General features: G+C 39.5%; 1 protein-coding gene across 1 annotated transcript; it reads right to left on the minus strand.

Annotated features, from left to right (window-relative positions):
- Positions 1-25,917, minus strand: LOC132637558 (uncharacterized). Its single transcript, XM_060354630.1, has 4 exons — positions 25,210-25,917; positions 25,075-25,141; positions 24,668-24,981; positions 1-240 (listed from the first exon to the last, which is right to left on the minus strand). The coding sequence occupies exons 1-4, from the start codon at positions 25,915-25,917 to the stop codon at positions 1-3; spliced, it is 1,329 nt and encodes a 442-aa protein (XP_060210613.1).

A 25,917-nucleotide genomic window follows, 5' to 3' on the forward strand; every position in this document is an offset into this window, starting at 1 on the left:
CTAAGCTGGAGCCACATCTTCGGGATCAGGGGACGGAGATCTCTCTTGCCGCTGTTTTACCGCCGGAGCTCTACCCCTAGCTGGGGCAGCCTTGCGGCCTCTCGCTCTGCTGTGCCCTCTGGCTGTCGCTCGCCCTCGGGTGCTAGCCGCAGCTGCCGGCTCTGGCACCTGACCTCGGGCCATTGTAGCTCGAGTTCTCACCATATGTGAGAGAAGAGCATCTAAGGGAAATAATACAATCTAGAATACTAAAACATAAAATGTCTATGTCTCACAATAAAATAGGACATGTGATAGGAAAGTCTTCAAGGTCAGCGGATCACCATGCTAACCCTGGAAACTCGAGAGAAAACTGAAATGTCGATCAACCACGAGTCACGGAAGTGGATCCGACCTGCTACTTCGTATTCATAAAAAAATGTAGCAAGTGCAGGTCAGTACAAACAACAGTACTGGTAGGCATCATCGTCCGACTAAGCATAGCTAACACAATTCAGATAATAAAGCAGATAAGAAAACAAACCAATCAAGAATAAGATAGTATAATCTATTCCAAGTATCCGTCATCGCCTATGTAAATCATCTAATCCCAAATGCGTCAAGTCTGAATATATCCAATCCAATCCAACATCACAATACACTTACCAAGCATTTCAATCAAATCATAATGCAATGCAATGCAATAATAGTATAAATGCAATGCAATGCCATGCAAATACGGTGTACACATGTGCTCCGAACGGAAATATCATCGTCCCAGTAACACAACCCAGTGTGACTCGCAAAGTCTAAGTGCCAACCGTCTCGAATCTTTATCCAACAAACCAACGGGACCCCAAATCTTTGCCACAGGGGGTTCTCACCGGCACCACCCTAGGGGACTCATGAAGTCCATGCACTAACAACGATCTCAAAAATAACATCGGATATAGGCCATGCAATCCACGATTTCGGGATAAACATCGGACATCGGACTCTCACGTCACTCAAGTAAAAGAGTTCTCTCAAATATCAATTTATCTCATCAACGATTCCAGGATGAACATCGAACATCGGCCTCTCACGTCACTCAAGTAAAACTGAGCCCAGCTCATCAAGTGTTTTATCAATGTCATCAATATCACAACAATGTATCATGAAAATGAGAGTACGTACAATGCATGAACCACATAAATAATCATGCTCAGTATCTCAAGTACTAACAATGGGTACGCCAACAATATGTCTGAATCAAAAATACTGATAGTGGGTATGCCAATAATATGACCGAATCACAAGTACCAATAGTGGGTATGCCAACAACTTATCCAAGTAAAATACCAACAATGTGTATGCCAACTATATCATAATAAAAATTATAAACAGAATTCAATATCTACTAACTACTCGTGGCATCAAGCCGGCACAATAGAACAATCAAAGCACACATAACGGGGTGGCTAGTCCCATCACACAATAGGGCCCAACCTAAGGAAATATCCAACCCGACTTCATACCCGAAGGGTCACATGCTGTCTCTGACAATATAATCTAAATATGTGCTTCCCTATCCGAAGTCTCACCAAAGGTAAGGCATAACATACCCGGATGGCCGAACCACAACAACAACAACTCACTTCTTTGCTTTGCCCTTCCGCTGAACCTCAGAACCAAAGTAATCTAAGCATAATCGAGTTCTAGTTTAGAAACCATGAAGAATGATACTAATATTGCTACTATTCAAATTAGGTCAATTCTAGCACTAGAAATTGGGGATATGGGCCCACAAGGGCAAAACCAAAAATTCTGGAGAAAAATATCAAATTAAGCACTTGGTGATCATAACCCAACCACTAATTGTTGATTTAACTCAAGGATTAGCCCAATTTCTCTTTGCAAGAAAAACCCCCATATTGGGTATCAACCCTAACTCTTTGATTTCGAAATTCAACACTAGGAATGTAAGATATATGATTAATAAGCTTAGATTCATCAAAATCTAACATAAGCAACATCAATTTTTCATTACCAAGCCTAGACAAGGTGTTCATCAAACCCTCTTCCAACTTCCATCATTGAGGGTTTATTAAAGGGAACGGGAAATCTAACATGATTATGATTTAAGGAAGAGTAAAGGAATAAGCAAGATTTACCTCCAAGAATCTCCTCCAAATATCTCTAAGAACAGTTCCCTCAAGCTCAGATATCGAAATGGGAAATAATGAGGGTCTAAAGGCTTTTAACACTTCATTAATTTTATAAACTGCCTATCGCGTGCTTCAAAGGCACTGGGACTGCCCCAGCGGTGCCGCTTCAGCAGTCAGTCGAAGTGCTGGCAAAATGCTATACCCCGGAACTTTGGGTTGTTGAGCAGTGAGGGCACTAACGCAAGTTAAGGTGTACATCATGTCCCTACAAGTAAGAAGGTGTACTTAATAATCCTAATTAACATTCCAAAGAAGTTAGAGGCAAGGGAGAAAAGTTTGTTAAATGAAACTTCACTGTAGTTCTGCGAAAAGGGGGTTCAATGGTCGTTCTTTGTAGCGTCGGACGGGCCGACGATTCGTCGGTTGTGCCGTAGAATTGAGCTAGAGCGAAGACCATTTGACGAAGAGATCGACGCTCCGTCGATCAGCGCGACGAACCGTCCTTCTTACCGTAGAATGAGAGGAAATGACAGATTGCTCACTGGAAATTTAATGACTTCGACGATCAGATCGACACCCCGTCGATCTGATCGACGCTCCGTCGAGCGTACCGTATATCTCGGTCGGGACTGAATTCATGAATTGATATAAGGACCCCTCCTTCTTTTTATTTCATTTCATCTCACTCCTCCACATATCAAGAAACCTCTAGAACCTTCTCCATCATTCATCCACAAGTAATCAAAGGAAATCCATGATCAACTACACCAAAACCATGAAATCAAGTGTATGAAACCCATTAAAAGTTCTTCTAAGCCAAGAAAACTCAAGAGAAGAAAGTTAGGGTTTTGGTGCAAGAAGAGAAGTTCCACTCAAAGGTTGTTCATCCATCATCCAAGGTGAGTTTTATGGTATTTACATGTTATTTAAGGTGTTGAAAGTTGAAACACTTGGATTGTAGAAGGAGGTAGAAAATGGGTCATGAATGAGTAAATAGTGTCATTATTGAACAATAGTTGGGAGGAATTATGAATGTTAGTATGTTGTGATTGTGAATATGTTATTAATGACACTTAGACCACGGAATAAGTATTATGTATGAGAAAACGCTTTAATGGGCTATAACTATAATTGTGGAGAAATTGAAGGAAAATGGTGAATTGTGGTAAATGTAGACGATTGATGATTGTTGTTGCGACATTATGAATATTGTTATGAACGTTTGGGAGTTGATATAGAACGTGGGGAAAGTAGTAGGAACAAAGGAAATGCTGCCCAATTTTTCCTAGAAATAGTAAAATGTTCTTATAACCGAGTAACTAATGTTAATGCGAATCCTCATGAAGGTAGAAACGCGAGAATCGAAGGAGGACGATCAAGCGATAGAATAGTTAAACGACAAAGGTATGTAAGGCTAATCCTGTCACGACCCGACTAGGGGCCGTGACGAGTACCCGTGGCTAATCACCGAGCACCACTCATTCTATTGCTCATCATACTCAGAATACACTTCTTTAATATGCATATGCTCATAATCATAGGAAAAACTATTTTTCATTTGAGAACATAGATACTTTTATAGACATAAGCCTTTCGGCTATCAAAATAATATTATATATACAATAGTAACCTCGTGAGACCATATAACCCACACTGCGTATCTACGAGCCTCTACTAGAGTGCTAGACATAGGGACGGGACAGGACCCCGTCGTGCCGAAAATATGCATATGTACACAAAAGAATAATCAAGGCACCTCCGGAACAATGGAGTGCTCTCAAATTAGCTACTAGCTCCTACGAGTCTGGATCAAGATCACCTCCCTGTCTACTGTGTGCATGAACACAGTGTCCAAAGAAAATGGACGTCAGTACGAATATTGTACTAAGTATGAGAGGCATAAACGATAATGATACGTCAATGAAACAAAGGAAACATCAATAAGGACCATCTGTATCTAACTGTCAAATTATAAAGGAAATAAATCATGCTGTCTTACTCATACTCATCATCATATCATAAATGCATAAATGTATAAGTGTAAGCTGCCTGTCCATATAGGTACGGTGTGATAATAAGTAACCTGCATCCAGGCCTCCCGCGTCTGGGGTGTAAGCTGCCCACTATAGTAGTGTGTATGTATGTCTGCCCGTCCATATTGGTACGGTGTAATATCATCAACATATACTCATCATAATGCATGTATAATAACTCCAAGATAGCTATACTTAATTGAGGTGACATAAGGTCGTGAACCCCCGATTCCATTATGGGCATCTATAAGTATCCTGCCTCACCTTAAAGGAAATAGCATGTAAGGTGAGTGTATACAATAACTGACATCATTAACTTAATAGTATTCTACCTCACCTTGAAGGAAATATATGTATAAGGTGAGTGTATACAATAATGAGATCATTAGCTCAACGGTATTCTGCCTCACCTTGAAGGAAATAGTATATAAGGTGAGTGTGTACAACAAACAATATCATTAACTTTATAGGAACATCATATCATGAACTCTAGAATCTTTAGACTCAAGCTTATCATCATCATTATTGGGCTCGCAACATATCTCTTATCTCATATAGCTATTCATGAACGTGAACTATTAGCTTTCCGGAATGTAGGAGATTCATGGAAAAGAAAGAAGAATCATACCATCGGATTCATGCCATAGAAACAAAGGACTAGCCTCACATACATTTTGCGTTTAACTATTCTATCGCTTTCTTGTTCTCCTTCAATGCCCACGTTTCTACCTTCAAGAGAAGTCGCATGAACATTAGTTAATCGACTATGAGAATGTGTTACTATTTCTAGGGAAAATTGGGCAGCATTTCCTTTGTTTATACAAATTTTTCCCATATCATATATCAACTCCCAACATCCCTGACAACATTCACAATATCGCGAACAACAACCATCATTCGTCTACATTACCCACATTTCACCATTTCACTTCAATTTCTCCATAATCATGGTCATAGTTCATTATTGCATTTTCTCACATATAATACTTATTCCATATTCTAAATGTAATTCATAACTTATTTACAATCATAACATACCAATATTCATACTTCATCCCAAACTACTACTCAACAATGACACTATTCACTCATTCATGACCCATTTCCTATATCTTCTACAATCCATGTGTTTCAACCTTTCAAGTAACTCAATTAATATGTAAATACCATAAAACTTACCTTAGATGGTGTAGGAATAATCTTTGGGTGGAAATACTTCACTTGAGCAAAACCCTAGTTTCACTTTCCATGGAATTTCTTAACTTGGATGAACTTTGATGTGTTTCTCACACTTACCTTTGTTGATTTGATGAAGTTGATCATCAATTTCTCATGAATTCGTGTATATTGAGTTTGTGGAAGGTTCTAGAGAGCTATTGGGTCTTGGAGAGAGAAGATGAAATGAATTAAATGAACTTAGGATATTATTTTATAAATGCAAAAGCTGTCCCGACACCATTATACGGACACTTATACGGTCCGTATAAATTTATACGGTCCGTATAAGTGACCGTAAAACTTCTCCAGTGATCATCCCATTCTGTGTCGATTTCACGGCACATTATACGGTTCGTATAAATTTATACGGTCCATATAAGTGACCGTGAAATCACCCCCCTCCACAACTTCATTCTGTGACAATCCTACGGTCCATTATACGGACCGTATAACATTTTACGGACCGTATAATCGACCGTATAATTCATCCTTCCCCTGATCATTTTCTTGTCAGTTCGTTTGATCTCCAATCCTTAGGGAAACTTCTTAGCACTTGTTTATCACCTCATTAACAATCTAAGGGACGTTATAACTGTCACGACCCAACCCCGTAGGCCATGACTGGTGCCCGACATGGACACCCGTATACATACTCTTTAACTATATGTTCATTTCACATCAAACTCAATATGGGTCTTATAACGATCTCATCATGAAATAATACGCAAACCGACAAGGCTGCCATCATATAAAAATATCATAAGCAAGCCGGCAAGGCTGCCATCATATGGACGAATATCATATCACAGAACATCGTATAGACATAGCTGAATAGAACTCATACACAACCCACACATATGTCCACAGACCTCTAAGAGTATCAACAGTAACGTAACATATGACGGTATAGGGCCCCGTCGTACCCTTAGTCCACATAGGCATATAAATATATATCCGAGAAGGATTTGTACCAAATTCTGGACTCCGGAACAATGGAGTTCTCCAAATAGCAGAGGGGAAATCTTAAGCTGTCGGATCACCAAAGCGAATGTCTGCACCTGCGGGCATGAAACGCAGCCCCCCGAAGAAAGGGAGTCAGTGCGGAATATATACCGAGCATGTAAAGCATGAAATACAGAAAACGGGATCATAATTGAAATAAGAAGTACAGAAAATGAGTACAATAACCAGAATACCAAGTACTTGCTTTCGAAACATAAATCATGCATGTCAATATCATATATCATATCCGGCCCCATTATGGGACTCGGTGAACATGGTCGCCACCCCGTCTCTGGCGCCATAACACAGCATAACTTCAGAATATAATATATATCTCCGTAACACAGCATATCTCCGTAACACAGCATAACTTCATATCACAGCATAACTTCATAACACAGCATAACTTCAGAATATACATACATATATATATATATATATATTGTACCGGGCCCTTTAATGAGGGACTCGGCGAACAATACAGTGAAAGTGTGCACGATTATATACCCGGCCCGGGACTCGGTGAAAGATATATTGAGATATGCACAAGCAGAGTAGTGAGAAACTATATGCAATTCAAAACATTTTTAAAGACTCAATAGAATAGTCAACACGAACCATCGTTCGCAATTTCAAATAATAGTCATCTCATATACCTTTCGGATGTCCCTGTGGATTATATCAAAATGAATCTTTGAAATCATGTGTACACATTAATATAGATGAATCAAAACATAAGTTATGGGAATCAAAAATCAATAGCCATCCTAGTGGCTCTAGGAATAGGAGTTTCCTTTGGAATCGTATATATATCGTATATTCATTTCACAACGATCATGCCAAAAAGAAAGAAGGGTTAGCTTCACATACCTTTAGCGTTTATTCGTCACACAATATGTATACGCTGCCCACTAATACTTCAACCTATATTAAGATGCCAACAACTACGTTTAAGTTACGGGGAGATTCAAAACGTATTCTAACGTTAGTAACTCCTTTCTAGATGTTTAGGCGACGTTTACTCTTGTATCCAAACCAAGTACATATAACCAGCCCAACATCAATAATTATATGTTCAATATCAATCCGGACAGCCCACATAATATTCCAAACAGCCCACATTCACAACATGCAATAACGATTCACATACGGCTACTACATTCTCAAGTTACTTCTAATAGTTCGTAGCCTTAACGTTTGCATGTAACAACTTATAACAGCCCATCCAACATACAATACAAAGCATAATCTTAATTATCATTAATCTTCCAAGTTCAATAACAACAACGTGTCAAAACAGCCCGCACCTTACAATGCTAGATAATAGTGTACATGCGATTATGACACATCCAATTTATTCTTGTTAATCTATAGTCATATTATTTCGTCGAAACGATTCTATAACAGCCCAACCACTATGACAACATGATGTATAGTCTTAACTATAATTATTTTTTCCAACTTGATGAAAACAACAAGTCCAAAACAGTCCATTACCACAACATATCCAAAACAGTCCAACAACATGTCCAAAACAGTCCCTAAACAATGTTCGGAATTCTTGCAAACGTTTACGAACATACTAAGCAAACCACATATCATTCTTACACATTATTTCATGTCTTCTTTTCATATAATTTCAGTAGTTTATGACCAGCTATCCACACGACAAGTACAACATCAATTCATACGCAACTAAGCTACATCGTCATTTCTACAATTCTTACAACAACTCACAAACGACTTTAGTTTCAACTCCAACAATTAAACACCTTCATTCCATCATAAAATTCATGATAATAACAATCAAAATATCATGTAAAAACAGTTCACTAACTTCCTCACAAAACAGTCCACAAACGGTTTCAACATGCTTCAACATCACTTCACATAAAATCATAGATTCAATCATTTTCATACTAACATAACTTCACCTTTAACCTTCCAATTCTTTTCATTTTTTTTTTACCATGAGATCTATGATAGTAACAACCATATTTATTAAAGAAAATCAGTCTATTAATTCCACCAAAACAGTCCCTACGGCCAACTAACATTCCAACACCAACTTTCATGATTTTATGCATGCGATTCATGTTCATCAAGTTACAACCATACTTCAACTTCAACACATATAGCCCCATAACTACTATCATGTTCCAACATCAACACACATCATTTCATGTATACAACTTATATTTACTCATCTACATCACCCTTAATACAAGCAAAAGAAAGTAAGATCTTACCTTGACAACTTGACTTCTCTACTTGGCTAACGTTTGTGACTTGAGATGAAAATTGTCACGACCCAACCCCGTAGGCCGCGACTCGTGTCCGAGCAGGACACCTTACGTACCCAATAACCCCAAACCAACATATAAATTAGATACGCATATATAAAAGCCAAACGGAGTCGCAAGCTATCGTACATAAGCAGATGTAGCGCACGAAAGCCGATAAGGCCGTCACAAAATACATATTCTCAGAACATATATACACAACCCACGTATGTGTCTACAGACCTCTACAAACAATACTAACAGAAATATAAGACGGGACAGGGCCCCGTCATACCGCTGAATAAACATATACATATGTGATAGAAAAGTCTATACCAAAATATGGCTCCGGACAAAGGAGCACTCCAAAACAGCAGAGCAGATATCCTAAGCGGGTGGATCTCTGAAGTGGGTATCTGTACCTGCGCGGCATGAAAACGCAGCCCCCGAAGAAAGGGGGTCAGTACGGAATATGTACTGAGTATGTAAAGCATGAAGTACAGTAAACAAAATCATAACCGGAACAGAAAGTACAGAAAATGAGTGCAAAGTCCAGAATATCAAAATTCATACTTACATTACATAAATAGTGTATGCAGAAACATATATCAAATCCGGCCCCAATACGGGACTCGGTGAACAGAACGTGGCACCACCCCATCACTGGCGCCACAACACATCATACTTCAGAGTAGGGAATAGCTCCGTAACATATCATAACATATTAGATGGCCATATCATATCATATCATATCATATCACCAACATCAGAACATAGATGTACATGGCACATCATACTCCGGACCCATGTACATGTCATACCTGCCCCCTCACATCGAGGCACGGTGAATAATGTAGTAGAATACGCTTGATAACAAATCCTGGCCCGGGCTCAGTGAAAGAAGCATTGAGGCATCCACGAGCAGAGTAGTGAGAAACCAAATGCAGGGTAAAGTATAAAAACATTTACACAGACTCAATCAAAGAACCCAAACAACAGATCATTAGAAAGACGTCAGACGATAATCGTAGTGCATACCTTTCGGATGTCACGGTGGATTATGTCAGAACAGAACTTCCGGATTCGTGGTACATATCAAAACATTTCATAGGACTTAATGGAATATTTCAAACAGTTGTCGTTTAGGAATTAGAAGAGCAGCCAAGCGTTTGCTTTAGATATCGTTCGGAAATAATTCAATAGCATAATAGAAGTGGATTCGGAAATAGTGGGGCCCGCCTCGAGTCAACCGAGGTGGCGGGCACAAATTATGTGTAATAAACTTTATGGAGTCACTTATGAGGGTTTTAAGGTAATCAGATTTTATTTACACAAGTTCTAGGTATTTAGACAACTTTTCTAACCATTTGCAACAGAATTAGTTCAATTCCACTGAATGGAATAAGGACAAGTTTAGACGCAGGTTCCCGAAGAGTAGAGTAGTCCCCGAGGTCTAGATTCAAACCTAATACATCTAGGACATGCCAAGAGAAGGAAAGGTGGAGCTTTACATACATTTCTTGCATTTTACGCTCGCCAAACCTCAAATCCCGTTTCGTCCGAAACCTACAAATGGTCACATCTACCAAATGTTACTATAAGGCTTTTGGCATCCAATCTTGAATTAGTACTTGTCTACCGAAATTTCGGCAGCACCTCCCCTATAAATACGACACCCCGAGCATTCAACTCGGCCAAAATAATTTAACAACAACCCAACAACAACACCAACAACAACAACAATCACTACAAATCACAATATGTCACAATTAGACTTCTTTCCAACATAATGCAATAGCTTTCATTCCGACTTCGCATTTTCAAATCAATACCAACATGCTCATATTCATTACTAATCAAGATCACTACAATATAATTCGGAAACATTTCATATAATTTCTACAATATATTCACAAGATATACAAAATATACAAACTTTCCATCAAAACCATAATTCATCCGAAACTTCTAATTTTCGACATAAATATCCATAACACATTTTCATCCTCCAATTTCATTAACAATAATCATAATTCGTGCCTTAACAATTTCATTTTTCATAATTACATAAATTTACCATAAAATCACAAAACTTCCCATAACAACTTAACAACCAATCTTTCATGCTAATATGGACTAGCATCCTTCTAAATTCACCAACCAACATAACAATTCACATATAGCTATTTCATAATTTTTATTTCCGTAATGAAGTCGAAATTAATACTAACAACATCAATAGCAACATCCTCCACATTCTACAAGTTAACTACATTTATTTTCATCCAAAATTCTCTTCAAATCTCATTCCATAATTCACAATACCAACGGACGAATTTATATCGCTATTTTTCCCGTTCTAATCCGTTAAAACTTTAAATAATCTTGTTAGCAATGAAAAGGAGCCTTATCCATACCTTAAGAATTCAGCCACCACGTTATCACCCTCCTCCTTGGTTGATTTTTAGCTCAAATTGAAGACAACGCGACATACAACACTTTTGTCTTCATGGGCTTCGGGATTCGGGGCTCGGATTTTGATCAAAATTGATTTTTCTTCTTTCCAATGCTCTTTTCTCTCTCTCTCTCCAGAACTTTCTGGTCTTCTTTGTATGAATAATGAGGAGAAAGACCTGAAATTTCATTTAAAAGGGTGTGGGTAATGGGCCTAACCCGGTTGGGCCCGAGTTGGGCCTAGCCCACTGACCTTTCGACCTTAAAACGTCCATATCTCCTTGTCCCGACGACACCTGGGAACCCACGACCTATGGTTAGAAAGCTAATTCAATTATCTACAACTTCTATTTCCTGGTAATGTTCCCAATTCAAAACTTATAATACCATTTTTGCCCCTCAAAGTCAGGTCACCCAAAAACGTTTTCTTAAAAAATTTCGTTTGGAGGGCTTCCACTTTGATTTGGCCCAAGGGTCCTTCATGAGTTGTGTTTAACTTTACATATGTGATTCATATAACTTGTCACATGTTCCAAAAAAATATCGATGTGTGAGCCCCACCCCAGCAAATAATCCGACGTTCAAAAATACGGGATATAACATCCTCCCCCCCTTTAGAACATTCGTCCTCGAATGTTCAACTGGCCTCATGAGGTGTTATAATACTTCGGGACGGTCCCTCATATAGTTATACTTCAAAAGGTCTCTTTCTTTCCTTCAAAATTTTTCAAATGTTACAATTGCCATCCCCTTTTTCGTACTCACTTTCTCTCCATTCCCGAACATCGTGATACTAGGACTTTCCAGCCTTGACTAGTGGTGGGGCTAGTATCTGTCTACTTTGTAATATTTGTACCATGTCTTTCGCTTTGTTTCTCAAATTTTGTTCAGTTAATATCTTTCATACCTCGCGACACTGGCTGCTGAGGTCCACCTGCCGGTCGGTACAGTCATGAATGGGGTGTCATATGCACATTTATACCTTTGCTACCATTTCGCTTACAAAACATTTCCCAAACGCTTATTTAAACTTACTCTCATTCCCAAGCTGCATTGCGCTATCTTCTTCCTTACCGGCTTATCTTGCCTTAATCTACCCGACTTCTCGAGGGTTTCTAATCACTTCACATATTCTAATTTCTTTTAGGTTACCCCAAATTCCCATCTGTCTCTTATACTCACACTTATGAAAATTTTAGTATACTTCCCAGGGGTCACCCATCCCAGAATTTCTCTGGTCCTAGCACGCTTAACCTCGAAACTTTAGTGCATTTCGGCACGTTAACATTGACATAATTGCATCGACTTCCCCACACAACTTTTCTCACACAGTCTAGGGCAAGCCGGGGTCTTAACAATTTCTGGATAATTATCGTAGCGGGTCCCACTCCGCTCTAAAGAGGGTCTTTTATTTCTCTAACATAAGGAATTACCGAATTAGTCCTTTAAATCCTCAACATTCACCTTTTTATCCATAGAAATAGTTACCTCTCACGATCCTATTACTTCGAATCTTATCCAAATTCTATCAGTAATTAGGAGGGAAAATATACCACAAAATAGAGCCTAAACCTGTCAATGTATATATATTTCGAGAAAAGACCGATAATATACCTGCATTCGCGTCTGGTGGCGCCTCCGGGTCCTGTCGACTAGTCAAGGCAAAGATGCGATGCGAAGGGCCGCTGGAACTGGGAGCTCCGCCACGGCTTCTACCGCGGCCTACTGGTGTCGGTGTACCTTGCCCCGTGGGGCGCATAGCCACAGATGAAGATGATGAACCAACAGCTAACCCCGTAGGCTGAGCCATACCACCCGGGCCGCCCCTATACGGACAGTCTCTCACAGCGTGGCCTTGACAGCCGCACGCAAAGCAGGCACCTGTAGCACGATAGCACTCTCTAGGGTGGTGCCTCCTGCAATAAGAACATTGAGGCATAGGTGGCCTCGACTGGCCAGAACCTCTGTCCGTCCGTGAGCCCGAAATCCTGGAGCTCTGGCCTATCCCTGAATGCCCTAGGCTATCAAACCTCCTGCCTGAAAACTGTAGAGGTGTACTCGGTGCCGACTGGGAAGGATGTCTGCTGAACTGCTACTGCTGCTGCTGCTGAGGCTGCATACTCCGAAACTCTCCAGAATACCCAGTCGATCTGGCCCTCTTGGGCCGGCTCTCATCCTGACTCCTATCGGGCTGACGCCCTTTATGCCGGTCCTCCATGCCCTGGGCGTGCGCCTGTATACGGGCAATACCCATCCCGGACTGAGCGGCCATCACTAAACAACTATCGATCAAATAATCATCCAGCCCCATTATATACCGGTGCATCCTATCAGTCATAGTAGCTACCACAGCAGGTGCATACCTAGCCAATGAGTCAAACTCCAGGCTATACTCCCGGACACTCCTACCATTCTGTCTCAATAGCAAAAATCTGTCGGCCCTAGCCCGCCGTAGCTCCGGAGGCAGAAAATGGCCAAGAAAGGCCTCAGTAAACTCGTCCCATACTGCTGGGGGAGCGCCGTCACCCCTGGACAACTCCCAGGACTCATACCAGTTAGCTGCTACATCGTATAACCGGTACGAAGCCAACTCAACTGACTCAGTCGCAGAAGCCTTAATCAAGTGTAACGTGCGCCGCATCTTTCTGATAAACTCCTCTGGATCCTCCTCGGGCTTTGTCCCGAAGAACTCTGGTGGGCTACAGGTCAGGAACTCACGAGCTCTCGAACTGTCACGCCTGTCTGCACGGTCACCTCCCAATCTGTGCCTCTGAACCTACCCTGCTACCAGTCTGGTCAACAACTGGACCGCATCTCTCATAGCCCGATCCTCAGCTCCTGGCTGTGGAGCTGGAGGCTCAGGTACTGGAATCTCGGAAGCTGGCGGTGAAGCCGTCCCCCGATCCGCAGCTGCTGCAATCCCCTCTAGGTGTGGCGGTGTAGAGGAGCCCTCTGCCTGGGGCAAAATCTCAGGAATAATATATGCACGGACCCTGGTAGTCCTCTGGGCCTGGCTAGTCTCCCCCGCTGCCACTGACTTGGCCTTCTGGGCCGCCGTCGCCTTTTTCGGAGGCAAGACTGCAAATGTAACAATTCGTTAGGGAGGAATCATCCTGATAACACAGCTCTATCGCACGATCTAAGACAAGAAAGAAGGGTAACATCCTAAATGCCCTGTAGCCTCCTGTTTATAGGTGTGGTGCACAACACACCGATAAACAAGACTCTACTAGAAACGGTCTGTACACATTACGAGAACCAAACCGCTCTGATACCACTTCTGTCACGACCCAACCCCGTAGGCCGCGACTCGTGTCCGAGCAGGACACCTTACGTACCCAATAACCCCAAACCAACATATAAATTAGATACGCATATATAAAAGCCAAACGGAGTCGCAAGCTATCGCACATAAGCAGATGTAGCGCACGAAAGCCGATAAGGCCGTCACAAAATACATATTCTCAGAACATATATACACAACCCACGTATGTGTCTACAGACCTCTACAAACAATACTAACAGAAACATAACACGGGACAGGGCCCCGTCATACCCCTGAATAAACATATGTGATAGAAAAGTATATACCAAAATATGGCTCCGGACAAAGGAGCACTCCAAAACAGCAGAGCAGATATCCTAAGCGGGCGGATCTCTGAAGTGGGTATCTGTACCTGCGCGGCATGAAAACGCAGCCCCCGAAGAAAGGGGGTCAGTACGGAATATGTACTGAGTATGTAAAGCATGAAGTACAGTAAACAAAATCATAACCGGAACAGAAAGTACAGAAAATGAGTGCAAAGTCCAGAATATCAAAATTCATACTTACATTACATAAATAGTGTATGCAGAAACATATATCAAATCCGGCCCCAATACGGGACTCGGTGAACAGAACGTGGCGCCACCCCATCACTGGCGCCACAACACATCATACTTCAGAGTAGGGAATAGCTCCGTAACATATCATAACATATTAGATGGCCATATCATATCATATCATATCATATCACCAACATCAGAACATAGATGTACATGGCACATCATACTCCGGACCCATGTACATGTCATACCTGCCCCCTCACATCGAGGCACGGTGAATAATGTAGTAAAATACGCTTGATAACAAATCCTGGCCCGGACTCAGTGAAAGAAGCATTGAGGCATCCACGAGCAGAGTAGTGAGAAACCAAATGCAGGGTAAAGTATAAAAACATTTACACAGACTCAATCGAAGAACCCAAACAACAGATCATTAGAAAGACGTCAGACGATAATCGTAATGCATACCTTTCGGATGTCACGGTGGATTATGTCAGAACAGAACTTCCGGATTCGTGGTACATATCAAAACATTTCATAGGACTTAATGGAATATTTCAAACAGTTGTCGTTTAGGAATTAGAAGAGCAGCCAAGCATTTGCTTTAGATATCGTTCAGAAACAATTCAATAGCATAATAGAAGTGGATTCGGAAATAGTGGGCCCGCCTAGGGTCAACCGAGGTGGCGGGCACAAATTATGTGTAATAAACTTTATGGAGTCGCTTATGAGGGTTTTAGGGTAATCGGATTTTATTTACACAAGTTCTAGGTATTTAGACAACGTTTCTAACCATTTGCAACAGAATTAGTTCAATTCCACTGAATGGAACAAGGACAAGTTTAGACGCAGGTTCCGAAGAGTAGAGTAGTCCCCGAGGTCCAAATTCAAACCTAATACATCTAGGACATGCCAAGAGAAGGAAAGGTGGAGCTTTACATACCTTTCTTGCCTTTTACGCTCGCCAAACCTCAAATCCCGTTTCGTCCGAAACCTACAAATGGTCACATCTACCAAATGGTACTATAAGGCTTTTGGCATCCAATCTTTTATTAGTACTTGTCTACCGAAATTTCGGCAGCACCTCCCCTATAAATACGACACCCCGAGCATTCAACTCGGCCAAAATAATTTAACAACAACCCAACAACAACACCAACAACAACAACAATCACTACAAATCACAATATGTCACAATTAGACTTCTTTCCAACATAATGCAATAGCTTTCATTCCGACTTCGCATTTTCAAATCAATACCAACATGCTCATATTCATTACTAATCAAGATCACTACAATATAATTCGGAAACATTTCATATAATTTCTACAATATATTCACAAGATATACAAAATATACAAACTTTCCATCAAAACCATAATTCATCCGAAACTTCTAATTTTCGACATAAATATCAATAACACATTTTCATCCTCCAATTTCATTAACAATAATCATAATTCGTGCCTTAACAATTTCATTTTTCATAATTACATAAATTTACCATAAAATCACAAAACTTCCCATAACAACTTAACAACCAATCTTTCATGCTAATATGGACTAGCATCCTTCTAAATTCACCAACCAACATAACAATTCACATATAGCTATTTCATAATTTTTATTTCCGTAATGAAGTCGAAATTAATACTAACAACATCAATAGCAACATCCTCCACATTCTACAAGTTAACTACATTTATTTTCATCCAAAATTCTCTTCAAATCTCATTCCATAATTCACAATACCAACGGACGAATTTATATCGCTATTTTTCCCGTTCTAATCCGTTAAAACTTTAAATAATCTTGTTAGCAATGAAAAGGAGCCTTATCCATACCTTAAGAATTCAGCCACCACGTTATCACCCTCCTCCTTGGTTGATTTTTACCTCAAATTGAAGACAACGCGACATACAACACTTTTGTCTTCTTGGGCTTCGGGATTCGGGGCTCGGATTTTGATCAAAATTGATTTTTCTTCTTTCCAATGCTCTTTTCTCTCTCTCTCCAGAACTTTCTGGTCTTCTTTGTATGAATAATGAGGAGAAAGACCTGAAATGTCATTTAAAAGGGTGTGGGTAATGGGCCTAACCCGGTTGGGCCCGAGTTGGGCCTAGCCCACTGACCTTTCGACCTTAAAACGACCATATCTCCTTGTACCGACGTCAGCTGGGAACCCACGACCTATGGTTGGAAAGATAATTCAATTATATACAACTTCTATTTCTTGGTAATTTTCCAAATTCCAAATTTATAATACCGTTTTTGCCACTCAAAGTCAGGTCACCCAAAAACGTTTTCTTAAAAATATTCGTTTGGAGGGCTTCCACTTTGATTTGGCCCAAGGGTCTTTCATGAGTTGTGTTTAACTTTACATATGTGATTCATATAACTTGTCACATGTTCCAAAAAAATATCGATGTGTGTGTCACACCCCAATTCCACTAGGGTGTGATGGGCACCCGGCCCCATATCCGGAGCCGAGCGAACCCACAGACCTTTGGGACATACAAAATCTTATTAGGCTTTTAAATCAAATAAAATAAAATATATAATAAACTCTCAAAATATGCTTGTTCGATGCTTTCCGAATCAAACAGAATCTGTGATCATACATAATTTAACACATAATAAAGAATGACATATCGGCTGATGAAGCCGCATACATAACTGACGTACTATACCCACGACTCTGTCTGCAAAGCCTCTAACATCAATCCAGAAAAACATACGTATAAACTCTGACTCGGCAGCACTCCAGGAGCAAATGGAGCTTGCCAACTCTGCCGGAACATCCTCTATAATAACTTCATATCATCTGGGTGTACCTGCGCGGCATGAAACGCAGCCCCCGAAGAAAGGGTGTCAGTACGGAATGTGTACTGAGTATGTAAAGCATGAAGCATAATAAACAAAATCATAACCGGGACAGGAAGTACAGAAAATGAGTGCAATAATCAGAATATCAAAAATGCTTACTCATATAACATAGATAGTGCATGTCAAAACATATGCCATATCCGGCCCCATTATGGGACACGGTGAATAGAACGTGGTCGTCACCCCGTCACTGGCGCCACAACACAGCATAACTTCAGAGTAGGGAATATCTCCGTAACATATCATAACATATCAGATGGCCATATCATATCAGATATCAGAGTGTGCACATATCATATCATATCATCAAATGTCAGAATATATGTACATGGCACAGCATAACTCCAGAATCCATGTACATGTCATACCTGCCCCCTCGCATCGAGGCACGGCGAACAATGCAGTGGAATACGCGTGATAACATATCCTGGCCCGGGCTCAGTGAAGGAAACATTGAGGCATCCACGAATGGAGTAGTGAGAAACTAATGCAAAATAAAATATAGCACCTTTACGGAGACTCAGGAGCATAATTCAGATGACAAACCATATGACAGAAGCGGAGCAGTAATCATAGTGTATGCATTTCGGATATCACAATAGCATATGTCAAAATAAGCTTTCTATAATCATTTTCATGTTTCAAATTATATTATGGGACTTATCAAAATAATTCAAACGAATGTCATATAGTATTTAGGAGAGTAGCCAAGAGTTTCCTTTAGATTGTTACTCCAAAATAAGTCAAACGGAACAAATCAGAAGAATCCGGGAAAAGTGGGCCCACCTCTGGTCAAATGAGGTGGCGTACATAATTTACGTATGTTACACTTCATAACATCACTTATGAAAGTTTTAAGCTAGTTGGGTCCTATTTGTGCAAGTTCTAGACATTTAGGCACTTTTTCTGACTATTCGTAACATATTCAATTCAATTCTACTGAATGAAAAAGGGGTAAATTTGGACGTGGATTCCGAAGAGTAGAGTCGTCCACAAGGCTCGTATCAAAGCCTATCATACCTAGGACATGCCAAGAGAAGAATAGGTAAAGCTTTACATACCTTATTCGCTCCTTGCGCCTCTCCAAACTCAATTCCCGTTTCCTCCAAAATCTACAATTGGTCACGATTACCAAATGTTAACTATAAGACTTTAGGACTTGAATCTTAAATTAACACTTTTCTACAGAAATTTGGGCAGCATCTCCCCTGTAAATTCAACATCCCCGAGATTTTTACTCGGCCAAAATAATCAACAACAACACCCACAACAATACCAACAACATCAACAATCACTACAAAACACATTCTAACATAAATATTCTTTCCAACATAGTGCGACAACTTCCAATCTAACTTCGCACTTCCAAACCAATATCAATGTTTTTATATTTATTTACTAATCAAGATCATTCCAACACAATTAGGAAGCATTTCATATCATTCTACAAAATATGCAAAAATTCCACCAAAATCCATAATTCACCCGAAAACTCCTCAAGGTGCAACAATAACAATGACAACACATTTTCTTTCCTTCCAAATTCACAAACTACACCAACAAATTTACATGTTAACATTATTATCCATACAATATAAGAATTCATACTAATGTCACATTGACTTCTTCAACATCCCTTCAACAATTACAACTTTCTTTCAAACCATCAAATCTTTATTTTTAGTATAGAATCTACAACAACCACAATCAAGATACTAAATAACATCAATAACAACATCCTCCACATTCTACAAGTTAACTACATTTATTTTCATCCAAAATTCTCTTCAAATCTCATTCCATAATTCACAATGCCAACGGACGAATTTATATCGCTATTTTCCCGTTCTAATCCATTAAAACTTTAAATAAACTTGTTAGCAATGAAAAGGAACCTTATCCATACCTTAAGAATTCAGCCACCACGTTATCACCCTCCTCCTTGGTTGATTTTTATCTCAAATTGAAGACAACGCAGCGTACAACACTTTTCCCTTCATGGGCTTCGGGATTCGTGGCTCGGATTTTGATCAAAGTTGGTTTTTCTTCTCTCCAAAGCTCCTCTCTCTCTCTTTCCAGAATTTTCTGGTATTTTTGGTATGAAAAATGAGGATAAAGGGCTAAAATCCCACTTAAAAAGACATGGTTAATGGGCCTAACCCGGTTGGGCCCGGATTGGGCCTAGCCCACTGACCTTTCTGCCTTAAAACGTCCATATCTCCTTATCCCGATGTCACCTGGTAACCTACGACCTATGGTTGGAAAGATAATGCAATTATCTACAACTTCTATCTCTTGGTATTTTTCCAAATTCCAAACTTATAATACCGTTTGTGCCCCTCGAAGTCAGGTCACCCGAAAACATTTTCTTAAAAATATTCGTTTGGAGGGCTTCCACTTTGATTTGGCCCAAGGGTCCTTCATGAGTTGTGTTTAACATTACATATGTGATTCATATGACTTTTCCGATGTTCCAAAAAAAAATCTCGATGTGTGGGCCCCACCTCAGCAAATAATCCGACGTTCAAAAATACGGGATACAACACTATCAATGCGAGTTTAAATTATGTAGCAACAACATGATTGTCAATTTTTTGAGGAAGCATGTGTCATGCTCATGCTCTGAAAATGCGAGATATAACACTGTGGGCCCCACCCCAGCAAATAATCTGACGTTCAAAAATACGGGATATAACAAAAATGGTTCTTGTTGCTCCAAAAACTATCTTCACGTTCTAGGGACGTTCTAAAGGGTTGAAACACCTCAGAAAATAATTTTTGGATCAAGACTCAAAGGGCTCAAAAATCAGCCAAGGTGGCCGAATGCTTCTCTCTCTAGATTTAGGTTTTTCTTCCTTTGTGTTGTGTAGTTGAAATGAATGTATTTTATGATTTCCTTAGTTATTATTGGGTTCACTATAATGCCTACAAGTTGGACACAACACATGCTCCATCATGACCATGATTCACTCCATTAACGTTACACCAAAACTCAATAATTTTCTCACAACTTTCGGCCATAAGCCTCTTGGCCGAACCCCTTTGTCTCTCCCTTCTTTTTTCTTTTCAATATTTTTACAAGACAATCTCATGTGTGTTGAATGATTCATACACCACCCTTTGTCTATTGTAATCATGCCAAGATGGATGAGCAATATTTAATGTGAAGTGATCCCTCCACCATGTTATGTCCTCCTAAAATAATGTATACTTTCATAAAGTAGTGGATGCCCAAATATTCAATTGTAGGCTTCAACTTTTTCCTCCTCAAATTTTCCAGCCCTTGGCCGAATTTCACACTTGATTATAAGTGTATTTTGTTGTCCACAATATATTGAAAATGTAGTGGATGAATCAACATTTAATTGCACATTTGTATGTCTTCCATTTGCCTTATTTTAGATGACTTTGAGTCATCCTTTTTACCTTGGACATTGTTGCTCTTGTTGGCTCCTTATTGTCACAAATTTTTACTTAACACCACAATTAAGTAATTCCTAATCTCCAATAACATTTTTTATACTAAGCGAAATTTATAACCGATTAGTTCTAGTTTAGAAATTAAAAATTCGAGGTTTCTGTCTCACATCGATTCCTTCGCGAATAACTCGACGTATAAAATACGGGGTCTAACATTAACTCTTCTCCAAGGTACCATTTAATTACCGTTAACTCGTTACTCGTAATTTCTTTCCGATACACATCGTATGCCTTGCCTTCTCTCGGCAAACTTTCTTCTCTTATCTCAAATGCCTTTGAAATCGTAATTAGGGTCATCAAACGTCCTTCCTTCCTTATTAAAATATCGTATACGTCGTGCTCTTAGCTAGCCTATTCACTGTACGTTAATGCGGAATTTTTCCAAGGTGTAACATTCTTCCGCCCTTGGGAACATTCGTCCTCGATTGTTAAACTATCCGGGAATTCTACAAAAACTTTGCCAGAGTTTCTCCTGTAATATGGCACTACCATCCTGTCACAACAACCAAAAATAACAATGCCTCACAGGGCCACAACATAATAGCAACAGAATTTGGCCACACACGACCTAAAAGCATAAAAGGAAAACATACATACCTTATGATCTTGATGTTTCGTCTCAAATGTTTTCCGGGGCTAAAACAAGTTCGGACACTTGGATTTCATATTTTCTTCCGCTTCCCGAGTCATTCTTCTTGGTTGTTATTCTACCATAAGACCTTAACTGAGGCCACTTCTTTATTTTGAAGTCTCCTTACTTGCCTATCTAATGTGGCAATGGGTACCTTTTCATAGATCAACTTTTCTGTTACTTGAACATAATTTACTGGCATGATCCTAGTAGGATTTCCAACAAATTTATGAAGCATCGAGGCATGGATGGTAGATCTAACTTATAAGCCACCTTGCCTATTTTGCATACAATCTCATAAGGCCTAATGAATCGGGGACTAAACTTCCCTTTCATTCAGTGATCTTATTGCATTCGTAAGTTGTCACACCCCAGGGCTACTGTAGTAAGCGTATAGCATGCACTTATGTCATATTCAAAGTAATTATCCTATTTATCCCTAACAATAATCCCAACTCAACATTTCAACTGAATTTACCATATATTTTCCTTCAACTGACCGGGGGTATCACGTCCACACTATTCTTGTTTACCTCTTACTCCTCCTTTTAAGTACCCACTTGGTTTCATTGGCGATGTATAATTACTTGCAAGTTACATAATTGTTCTTGCGCGATTCGTGTACATACACATCCATACATATACATGTATCCATATCTGCATCCGTATTCATAATCGTACTCATTTACATATCGTATCCGTGGTCATATCTATATACATATCCTTTACATAGCATGCTCGACTACGAAGGTTCGGTCTTTCGCATACCCGACCATGACTAGGCTCGGTGATCATTCACACTCAAAAGTCTTTTATCTATCTGTAGCAACTTATCTAGTCGTGCTCTCTTCCTTCCTTTATTTTTCCCTTGATTTTCATATCTTAGGTTCTCCTATAGGAAACATTAGGTCCCTTTCTTAATTGTCGCTCATAAATTGCAATATCATTACTTACGACTTTACCTTTAGTGCCTTTGCCTCTTATTCGGGTATAACATCACCATCTTTACAATACCCCTTGATTCATTTGCTCTCAATATCACGTTTGTTCAAGGTCTTCGGGAATGGTTTCCCGTACAGTCTCAGATGCTTGCTCAATTTATGTTCGTTCATTACTAGTCATTCGACTCATTTCTACGTGACTCTCACTCTTTGTTTTAGAGTCTATATCTGTCACATCTTAGGATCCATCATTTCAATCTCTAAACTTGTATCTTCTTTATTCGCTTCTCCCCTTTAAGGGTTTACTTGTACCATTCTCAAATCTGTTGCCTCACCTTCAAATCTTGAATTCATATACCCCTCACTATACTACATCTTATTCAGGTCGTTTCTCATAGTCTATAGCTACAATAATTCATATATGAAGTCTTAACATACTCACCTTGCAGTCTTGTAACCAAATAATACAATTAATATAGCAATCTGAACAAGGATGTATTTTCACTTAGCTCATCTGGTAGTTATGAGTCAATATCTAACTCCGCTCCAATTAACAACTTTCTGCCCCATAGGGATGCTCACAATAGTAGGAGGTCTAGTTATCCATACCATCCATATAATGTCACTTGCCCTCTTCTTCAGTGCTCAAAGTTCACTTGTAACGTCATCTTTGTTTTCCAGGGTCTAAGTCTCATATGCCACTAATACCCCTCACGCCTCACATTCTTATACTCTTGTTTTGCACTCAACACTGATTTCAAGACCAATCGTAATCATATTATATTTTTCGTTGGTGATAGATTTACTCTATCGCTTTATCGTCGTACGGTAAACCCATAACTCGTGATCATCTCTTTCTTTTCAACTCTTTACTTCATGTACTTTACTCGCTCTAACTTGGTATAGGATATTCATAGGAGATACATTTTTCTTTTAGTCATAACACGACTACTTCTTAAGTGCGTGTACTTCGTATATTTCCTTTTCTCTCTATTCTCATTCTTATTCCTTTACATTCCTTCCTCCTTAATTAATCTTATTTCCTCCCCTTTTATAGTTAATCCTTTATTCTTCACATGAGGAACCCTATTCCTAACTTAGTACCGCTTTGCCTTTTAGAATATACTGCCTTTGTACAATCCATTCGTTTTGCTTTCGAGACTTCTTCTGTTCATCCTGATCATCCCCTATAACCCTTATTGTGTTGATTCTCCTCCTGATAATCATCCTATTTCGTTATTCATCTTTCTGTAGTCTTGGTCTTTTACATCCAGCTAAAGATATCACTCATACTCCTGATTATACCAATCACAACTACTGCTACTTTGCTTTTTGTTTTTTTATAAATTGTGCTCTACCAGGCCAAGCCTGTTAGAACTTTTTATTGATAAATGAATAATGTAAAAAAGCAGTCTATTACAGCATGTCTATAATATGAACTAGCTAAAATTAAAAAACTAAGAGATTGTTCTCTAGTTCTATCATGTATGCCTAAACTAGTATGTCCTATGTGATCATGTTGAGTCAGCTTTGATGATAGCCCATGTCTGTGCACACACCATATGATTATCCATATATGTAGCATCATTGTTGATGATCAAGCTGTTGAATCCTCCTTGTTCTAATCCTCAGCTGAGGCAATTGTAATTTGTGCATATTGAGAATTCTTCTTCCTTATGATGGCATGAGTATAAAGTCATGTACTTTAATCCCTGTATGATCCAAAGCCTGATTTGCTAGAAAGTCTACCAAACTATTGCCTTCTCTGAAGATATGATTAATCTGTACCTGCATTGCTCTCATATCCTGTTTGATCTGTTCAATCTGATTCCTCAGTTCCCATGGAGTGATCCATGTATCTTGTAAGATGTTTAGGAGGACAAGTGAATCAGTCTCCAATTGAACCTGTTGAAAGTTATGTTCTTTATAGAAATTCAATGCCTGTTTTATAGACTCAGTTTCGGCTTCCATGTTTGTTGCTATTCCCATTTGCTGTGCTTCGGCATAGACCAAATCCCCATTACTATCTCTGATGCATAATCCATATGAACTGAGCCCAAGATTGCCTCTACTTGCCCCATATGTATTGCATTTTAATCTCCCTGAAAGTGGCATTCTCCAAACCACCTTAGCATAATAAACTTTTGGTTTATATCTACTAAGGTGGGGATGCATATTTCCCAATCACCAGATACATTCTGCAGCAATGGGAATCTCTTCCTTGTCAGTTGATGTAGTATGTGTTGTACTTATTGTTTCAGCCTGTAGAAAGACACAGATCCTCCATGTTTAATGGAGTTTCTTCTCTTCCATAATGTCCACATGATCACTGCAGGCATTGCTCTATACATAGGCTGCAATTTTAGCTTTATCTCAGCAGACCACCATGCCATGATCATTTGATGTAGACAAACTCCATCAATGGGGATACCTACACAAGAAGCAAAGAACTTCCATAACTTGACAGCTATGGAAGATGTTAGAAATAAATGGCCCATAGTTTCCTCCTGATGCTCCTCACAGCACCAGCATCTTGATGGTATATTGATCATCATCTTTTTTAATATATCATCTACAGAGATTATCCCTTTCCACACTCTCCACATGAAAAAACTTATTTTTATTGGTAGCCCTTTCTCCCACATGAACTTATAACGTGTTTTTTTGCTCTCTCTGTGTCTGAGAAACTCCCATGCAGATTTAACTGAGAATCTGCCATTTGTTTCCAGCATCCAACATGGTTCATCATCTTCTTCTTCAACTGGTACTTTGATATTTTCCTTGATATGCTGAGCCAATTCCTGATCTAGAGTGACTTCCATGTTCCATTCCCCATTCTGCACAAACTGTCTAACCTCTATTTTTTCTTCTCTAGCAGCATCAGGAATGATATAATATAGTGCCCCCAGCCTTGTCCAATTTTCATACCAGAAACTTGAAGTTCCATTTCTCAGATACCAAAATATCTGTGGCTCAACTGCATCTCTTATATTTACCATTTTCTTCCATGTGTGAGATCCTCCTCTCTCCAATGCCAT

Source organism: Lycium barbarum, chromosome 4 (assembly GCF_019175385.1).
Source record: "Lycium barbarum isolate Lr01 chromosome 4, ASM1917538v2, whole genome shotgun sequence".
Lineage (NCBI taxonomy): Eukaryota > Viridiplantae > Streptophyta > Magnoliopsida > Solanales > Solanaceae > Lycium > Lycium barbarum.

Excerpts from the sequence above, each read along its gene's own strand:
- LOC132637558 (XM_060354630.1), bottom strand. The coding sequence starts at position 25,917 with ATGGCATTGGAGAGAGGAGGATCTCACACATGGAAGAAAATGGTAAAT. Across the intron at positions 24,982-25,074 it reads GATTCCCATTGCTGCAGAAT|GGAGATTAAAATGCAATACA; the intron begins GTATCTGGTGAT and ends TGCCACTTTCAG. Across the intron at positions 241-24,667 it reads AGGATATGAGAGCAATGCAG|ATTGTATTATTTCCCTTAGA; the intron begins GTACAGATTAAT and ends TTAGTATTCTAG.